We start from the raw sequence: 8,938 nt of genomic DNA, 5'->3' as shown, positions 1-8,938 counted from the left end.
ACATGACATCAAATAAGAATTTGTTTATGGTGCCTTTTGTTGTATAAACTATACTGTAAGAATATTGTCCTTTGGAGGAAGACCAGGTGTGGAGACATGAGCTGAAATAACAAGTTGTTTATGGTGCCTGTTGTTGTAGAAACTATACTGTAAGAATATTGTCCTATAGAGGAAGACCAGGTGTGGAGACATGAGCTGAAATAACAAGTTGTTTATGGTGCCTGTTGTTGTAGAAACTATACTGTAAGAATATTGTCCTATAGAGGAAGACCAGGTGTGGAGACATGAGCTGAAATAACAAGTTGTTTATGGTGCCTGTTGTTGTAGAAACTATACTGTAAGAATATTGTCCTATAGAGGAAGACCAGGTGTGGAGACATGAGCTGAAATAACAAGTTGTTTATGGTGCCTGTTGTTGTAGAAACTATACTGTAAGAATATTGTCCTATAGAGGAAGACCAGGTGTGGAGACATGAGCTGAAATAACAAGTTGTTTATGGTGCCTGTTGTTGTAGAAACTATACTGTAAGAATATTGTCCTATAGAGGAAGACCAGGTGTGGAGACATGAGCTGAAATAACAAGTTGTTTATGGTGCCTGTTGTTGTAGAAACTATACTGTAAGAATATTGTCCTATAGAGGAAGACCAGGTGTGGAGACATGAGCTGAAATAACAAGTTGTTTATGGTGCCTGTTGTTGTAGAAACTATACTGTAAGAATATTGTCCTGAAATATAGAGGAAGACCAGGTGTGGAGACATGAGCTGAAATAACAAGTTGTTTATGGTGCCTGTTGTTGTAGAAACTATACTGTAAGAATATTGTCCTATAGAGGAAGACCAGGTGTGGAGACATGAGCTGAAATAACAAGTTGTTTATGGTGCCTGTTGTTGTAGAAACTATACTGTAAGAATATTGTCCTATAGAGGAAGACCAGGTGTGGAGACATGAGCTGAAATAACAAGTTGTTTATGGTGCCTGTTGTTGTAGAAACTATACTGTAAGAATATTGTCCTATAGAGGAAGACCAGGTGTGGAGACATGAGCTGAAATAACAAGTTGTTTATGGTGCCTGTTGTTGTAGAAACTATACTGTAAGAATATTGTCCTATAGAGGAAGACCAGGTGTGGAGACATGAGCTGAAATAACAAGTTGTTTATGGTGCTGTTGTTGTTGTAGAAACTATACTGTAAGAATATTGTCCTATACTGTAAGGAAGACCAGGTGTGGAGACATGAGCTGAAATAACAAGTTTTTTATGGTGCCTGTTGTTGTAGAAACTATACTGTAAGAATATTTTCCTATGGAGGAAGACCAGGTGTGGAGACATGAGCTTAAATAAAATGTTGTTTATGGTGCCTGTTGTTGTAGAAACTATACTGTAAGAATATTGTCCTATAGAGGAAGACCAGGTGTGGAGACATGAGCTGAAATAAAATGTTGTTTATGGTGCCTGTTGTTGTAGAAACTATACTGTAAGAATATTGTCCTATAGAGGAAGACCAGGTGTGGAGACATGAGCTGAAATAACAAGTTGTTTATGGTGCCTGTTGTTGTAGAAACTATACTGTAAGAATATTGTCCTATAGAGGAAGACCAGGTGTGGAGACATGAGCTGGAATAACAAGTTGTTTATGGTGCCTGTTGTTGTAGAAACTATACTGTAAGAATATTGTCCTATAGAGGAAGACCAGGTGTGGAGACATGAGCTGGAATAACAAGTTGTTTATGGTGCCTGTTGTTGTAGAAACTATACTGTAAGAATATTGTCCTATAGAGGAAGACCAGGTGTGGAGACATGAGCTGGAATAACAAGTTGTTTATGGTGCTTGTTGTTGTAGAAACTATACTGTAAGAATATTGTCCTATAAAGAAAGACCAGGTGTGGAGACATGAGCTGAAATAACAAGTTGTTTATGGTGCCTGTTGTTGTAGAAACTATACTGTAAGAATATTGTCCTATAGAGGAAGACCAGGTGTGGAGACATGAGCTCAAATAACAAGTTGTTTATGGTGCCTGTTGTTGTAGAAACTATACTGTAAGAATATTGTCCTATAGAGGAAGACCAGGTGTGGAGACATGAGCTAAATAACAAGTTGTTTATGGTGCCTGTTGTTGTAGAAACTATACTGTAAGAATATTGTCCTATAGAGGAAGACCAGGTGTGGAGACATGAGCTGAAATAACAAGTTGTTTATGGTGCCTGTTGTTGTAGAAACTATACTGTAAGAATATTTTCCTATAGAGGAAGACCAGGTGTGGAGACATGAGCTGAAATAAGTTGTTTATGGTGCCTGTTGTTGTAGAAACTATACTGTAAGAATATTGTCCTATAGAGGAAGACCAGGTGTGGAGACATGAGCTGGAATAACAAGTTGTTTATGGTGCCTGTTGTTGTAGAAACTATACTGTAAGAATATTGTCCCATAGAGCAAGACCAGGTGTGGAGACATGAGCTGGAATAACAAGTTGTTTATGGTGCCTGTTGTTGTAGAAACTATACTGTAAGAATATTGTCCTACAGAGGAAGACCAGGTGTGGAGACATGACACGAAATAACAAGTTGTTTATGGTGTCTGTTGCTGTAGAAATTATACTGTAAGAATATTGTCCTATAGAGGAAGACCTGGTGTGGAGACATGAGCTGATATAACAAGTTGTTTATGGTGCCTGTTGTTGTAGAAACTATACTGTAAGAATATTGTCCTATAGAGGAAGACCAGGTGTGGAGACATGAGCTGAAATAACAAGTTGTTTATGGTGCCTGTTGTTGTAGAAACTATACTGTAAGAATATTGTCCTATAGAGGAAGACCAGGTGTGGAGACATGAGCTGAAATAACAAGTTGTTTATGGTGCCTGTTGTTGTAGAAATTATACTGTAAGAATATTGTCCTATAAAGAAAGACAAGGTGTGGATATATGAGATAAAATAACAAGTTGTTTATGGTGCCTCTTGTTGTAGAAACTATACTGAAAGAATATTTTCCTACAGAGGAAGACCAGGTATGGAGACATGAGCTGGAATAACAAGTTGTTTATGGTGCCTGTTGTTGTAGAAACTATACTGTAAGAATATTGTCCTATAAAGGAAGACCAGGTGTGGAGACATGAGCTGGAATAACAAGTTGTTTATGGTGCTTGTTGTTGTAGAAACTATACTGTAAGAATATTGTCCTATAGAGGAAGACCAGGTGTGGAGACATGAGCTGAAATAACAAGTTGTTTATGGTGCCTGTTGTTGTAGAAACTATACTGTAAGAATATTGTCCTATAGAGGAAGACCAGGTGTGGAGACATGAGCTGGAATAACAAGTTGTTTATGGTGCTTGTTGTTGTAGAAACTATACTGTAAGAATATTGTCCTATAGAGGAAGACCAAGTATGGAGACATGAGCTGATATAACAAGTTGTTTATGGTGCCTGTTGTTGTAGAAACTATACTGTAAGAATATTGTCCTATAGAGGAAGACCAAGTGTGGAGACATGAGCTGAAATAACAAGTTGTTTATGGTGTCTGTTGTTGTATAAATTATACTGTAAGAATATTGTTCTATAGAGGAAGGCCAGGTGTGGAGACATGAGCTGAAATAACAAGTTGTTTATGGTGCCTGTTGTTGTAGAAACTATACTGCAAGAATATTGTCCTATAGAGGAAGACCAAGTGTGGAGACATGAGCTGGAATAACAAGTTGTTTATGGTGCTTGTTGTTGTAGAAAATATACTGTAAGAATATTGTCCTACAGAGGAAGACCAGGTGTGGAGACATGACACGAAATAACAAGTTGTTTATGGTGTCTGTTGCTGTATAAATTATACTGTAAGAATACTGTCCTATAGAGGAAGACTTGGTATGGAGACATGAGCTGATATAACAAGTTGTTTATGGTGCCTGTTGTTGTAGAAACTATACTGTAAGAATATTGTCCTATAGAGGAAAACCAAATGTGGAGACATGACACGAAATAACAAGTTGTTTATGGTGTCTGTTGCCGTATAAATTATACTGTAAGAATATTGTTCCTATAGAGGAAGACCAGGTGTGGAGACATGAGCTGAAATAACAAGTTGTTTATGGTGCCTGTTGTTGTAGAAACTATACTGCAAGAATATTGTCCTATAGAGAAAGACCAAGTGTGGAGACATGAGCTGGAATAACAAGTTGTTTATGGTGCTTGTTGTTGTAGAAAATATACTGTAAGAATATTGTCCTACAGAGGAAGACCAGGTGTGGATACATGAGCTGGAATAACAAGTTGTTTATGGTGCTTGTTGTTGTAGAAACTATACTGTAAGAATATTATCCTATAGAGAAAGACCAAGTATGGAGACATGAGCTGATATAACAAGTCGTTTATGGTGCCTGTTGTTGTAGAAACTATACTGTAAGAATATTGTCCTATAGAGGAAAACCAAATGTGGAGACATGACACGAAATAACAAGTTGTTTATGGTGTCTGTTGCCGTATAAATTATACTGTAAGAATATTGTTCTATAGAGGAAGGCCAGGTGTGGAGACATGAGCTGAAATAACAAGTTGTTTATGGTGCCTGTTGTTGTAGAAACTATACTGCAAGAATATTGTCCTATAGAGAAAGACCAAGTGTGGAGACATGAGCTGAAATAACAAGTTGTTTTGATGTAATGAACTCACCTCTATACATGAACATTTATAATAATCATTACTGCAGAATAAATACAATGTGATTGTATTTCTGATAAAAATTAAATTTTATCCTAGTGTTCATGAAACAATATATACAGACTCTTCAAAAAAAAACGCAAAGGGCAAAATTTGAGACAAATTGTTAACAAGTTTATTCCGAGTAGTTCTGTATGACATGTGTGAAACTTTGCATATTCACTGCTGAACATCCAAAGTCTGCAAAGGGGAAGTCCACGCTCACTGGTTGAAGTTTAACGTCACTCAATGTCAATAACGAGTATGACCCCATTAACAACAATAACTGCTTGGCATCTCCTGCCCATGGAAGCGATGAGATGACGAATCATATCCTGTGGAATGGCTGTCCACTCAGCCTGCAAAGCTGCTGCAAGCTGAGGTAGAGTCTGCGGTTGAGGTTGTTGCCTTCTCAGACATCGGTCCAACTCGTCCCAAAGATGTTCGGTGGGGTTTAAATCTGGTGATCTGGAGGGCAGAAGACAGTGGTGAGTCGGGCTGTGTGAGGACGAGCATTGTCATGTTGAAGAACATCGTTGACGTTCACCATGATGGGTTGCACATGGGGCCTAAGAATCTCGTCGACGTATCGTTGAGCCGTAAGATTCCCTCGAATGTGCAAAAGGTCTGTTCTGGCATTGTAGGCGATGGCAGCCCACATCATGATGCTGCCACCACCAAATCTGTCAACTTCCTGCACACAGTTTGCTGCATAACGTTCACCTCGGCGACGGTAAACACGAGTCCTTCCATCCTGCCTACGAAGCATAAAACGTGATTCATCGCTGAACCAAACATGCCTCCATCGTCGATGAGGCCATACTCGATGTGCCCGAGTCCACAGCAACCGTGCTTGACGATGTTGCTGGGTGAGGATGACGCCTCTGACTGGACGTCGAGGTCGAATTCCTGCATCTCGTAGACGGCTGCGTATGGTCTGATCGGAAATCCTACGCAGCTCTGGTATGGTTGAGGCAGTAGACGTCGCAGTGGTGGTCCTATCCTGAAGGTGATGTAACTGGATGTAGTGAATCTGTGCGGGCGTGGTCACACGAGGTCTGCCAGATCGTGGACGGTCACAAGTTGATCCATGTTGTTGGTGACGATTCCATAGCCTTGTGATGGTGCTTGGGTCGACATTCACAGTTCTGGCAACATCTGATCGAGATTCGCCTGCTTCCAAGCAACCAATGGCGTTGTTGCGTTGTGCTTCTGTCAGTCTTGGCGTAACTGTATTGCGTGTCGGTGGCTTAATACTGAGCTATGGAAACTGAGAACCCGTCACTTTTATAGGTATTTTGCACATGTTGCACGTGCAGAACATGCAAATTTCTCAAACAAATTTATTGGACACGAATGCGTTTTGGCGAAAAATCCGATGTTTTCCTCCATTTTCAAAGTGCACAACTTTTATTGTCATTTTGGTCTGATAATCAGTGCCTTAACACGTGTAACATCACATACTCTGAGCTTGTAACGTTATTACATATATTTCTCTTTAAAATAAAAAAATATCCCTTTTGCGTTTCTTGTTTTGAAGAGTATATGTATTTTTGTGTTTATATAGACACATATACAAACAGATATATATGTCCAGTTGATTCTAATATCACCTAATGAAGAAAATTTAAACAATTAGAAAAAGGTATAAGAAACTTTATAAATATCCAGAATAAATTATTTAAATAATATTTTCAGTAAACACATTAAATAATTGAAGAGAGCCATTTGGAATATAATTGATATTATTACAAAAATACAGCATATATTATATCAGTAACTGTTCAGTAAACAAATTAAATAAGTACAACAATTCAAGAAGAAACGTTTCTCACCTATGGTGCCTGAGTGGGCTGAAATAAAAACATTTCATAAGATCATGATTAATGGCATTGAAACAATATATGCTAAATAACCATATGCCATACAGATAGTAGTTTTAAACTTTAAATAAATGTGTCATGTAATCAGTAGTTTTAAATATTAGCTTGTAAGTTTTAAACACTGTGCCATGTAATCAGTAGTTTTAAATATTAGCTTGTAAGTTTTAAACACTGTGTCATGTAATCAGTAGTTTTAAATATTAGCTTGTTAGTTTCAAACACTGTGCCATGTAATCAGTAGTTTCATTTTCTTAGCTTGTAAAATTTAAAAATTGATAAATAATTAGTAATTTAAAATTTTGTAACTTTATAAATATTCCATATAATCAGTAGTTTTAGATCTTAATTCATGAAATGTAACAGATTCATATTAGATACACATGTATTACAGTTCTATTTTTCAGGGAACTTCAATATAAATGGATATAATCATTTAATATCAAGTGGTTTAATCATGTTAGATACCATAGGTAGTTAAATATAAAATCAATTTGATTGTATTTTTTAATTTATAAAAATATACTGCTTGTGTCTCTTATGATTTTGATAAAAAAATGGAAAACGTGTAAAAGGTGTTGTAAACAAATGTATCTTTATTTAAATTATTTTAAAATAATTTCTATTTCCTTTGTTTAAGAATAAAAGTTTACAGTTTCTAAATTCAAAATGTATTTTCAATAATACTCACCACGAGGGTGTCAAAATTAGTAAGAAGTATTATAAATACAAATTACTATGTAGTATCAGAAATACAATTTAGTAAGTACTAATAGACAAACAATTTAGTAAGTTGTATCAGAAATACAAGTTAGTAACAAGTATTAGAAATACAATTTAGTAAGGAGTATTCAAAATGCAATTCAGTAAGTAGTATTAGCAATATAATTTAGTAAGTGGTATTTTGAACAGAATTTACTAAGTGGTATTAGAAACACTATTTAGCAAGTTATATTAGAAACACAATTTAGTAAGTAGAATTAGAAACACAATTTAGTAAGAAGTATGAAATATACAATTTAGTAACTAGTATTAGAAATGCAATTTAGTAACTAGTATTAGAAACGCAATTTAGTAAGTAGTATCAGATATACAATTTAGTAAGTACAAAGAATACAATTTAAAAAGTGGTATTAGAAATACAATTTAAAAAGTGGTATTAGAAATACAATTTAAAAAGTGGTATTAGAAATACAATTTATTAAGTGGTATAAGAAATACAATTAGTAAATGATATTAGAAATAGAATTGACTAAGTACAATTAGAAACAATTTAGTAAGTAGTGTAAGAAACACAATTTAGTAAGTGGTATAGGAAATACAATTTAGTAAGTACAATTAGAAATACAATTTAGTAAGTACAATTAGAAATATATTTTCCTAAGAAGTATTAGAAACACAATTTAGCAAGTTATATTAGAAATACAACTTAGTAAATAGAATTAGAAACACAATTTAGTAAGTAGTATTGGAAACACAATCAAGTAAGTAGTATTAGAAACACAATTTAATAAGTAATATCAGATATACCATTTACTAAGTAGTGTTAGAAATGCAATTTAGTAAGTAGTATCAGAAATGCAATTCAGTAACAAGTATTAGAATTAAATTTAGTAAGGAGTATTAAAAATACAATATAGTAAGTGATATTAGAAATAGAATTTAGTAAGTTGTATTAAAAATAGAATTTAGTAAGTAGTATTAAAATACAATTTAGTAAGTAGCATTAAAATACAATTTAGTAAGTAGCATTAGATATACAATTTAGTAAGTAGCATTAGATATACAATTTAGTAAGTAGCATTAGAAACAATTTAGTAAGTAGTATTAGAAATGCAATTTAGTAAATAGTATTAAAACACAATTTAGTGAATGTTATTATAAATACAATTTAGTAAATATTATTAAAATATAAGTTAATAAATATTATTAAAATACAATTTAGTTAGTATTATTAGAAAAAAAATTAGTATCTGGTATTGTAAAATAAAATTTAGTAAATACTATTAGAAACACATTTAGCAAGTAGTATTAGAAACACAATTTGGTAAGTAGTATTGGGAACACAATTTGGTAAGTAGTATTGGGAACACAATTTAGTAAGTAGTATTGGAAACACAATTTTATAAGTAGTATTGGAAACACAATTTAATTAGTATCAATATACCATTTAGTGAGTAGCATTAGAAATACAATTTAGCAAGTAGTATTAGAGATATAATTTATTAAGTACTATTAGAAATATAATTTAGGAAGTACTATTAGAAATATAATTTAGTAAGTACTATTAGAAATATAATTAGTTACTAGTATTAGAAATATAATTAGTAAGTAGTATTAGAAATATAACTTAGTAAGTAGTATTAGAAATATA

At 34.1% G+C, this 8,938-nt stretch overlaps 1 protein-coding gene across 4 annotated transcripts in view; it reads right to left on the bottom strand.

Annotated features, from left to right (window-relative positions):
• Positions 1-5,930: 5,930 nt before the first annotated feature.
• Positions 5,931-8,938, bottom strand: part of LOC143224689 (serine/threonine-protein kinase Nek8-like) — a 77,747-nt gene continuing 74,739 nt past the window's right edge. For all 4 annotated transcript variants that reach the window (XM_076452872.1, XM_076452874.1, XM_076452873.1 and 1 more), the window contains 2 exons: positions 6,520-6,537; positions 5,931-6,297 (listed from right to left, as the gene is read on the bottom strand). In XM_076452872.1, coding sequence (XP_076308987.1) covers positions 6,294-6,297; positions 6,520-6,537 — 22 coding nt within the window. In that variant the 3' untranslated portion in view covers positions 5,931-6,293. The remainder of the gene's footprint in view (positions 6,298-6,519; positions 6,538-8,938) is intronic.

Source organism: Tachypleus tridentatus, chromosome 9, assembly GCF_004210375.1.
Source record: "Tachypleus tridentatus isolate NWPU-2018 chromosome 9, ASM421037v1, whole genome shotgun sequence".
NCBI classification, from domain to species: Eukaryota; Metazoa; Arthropoda; class Merostomata; order Xiphosura; family Limulidae; genus Tachypleus; species Tachypleus tridentatus.
Note: the sequence above shows the minus strand (reverse complement) of the source record. Positions and strands in the feature narration are given on the sequence as shown.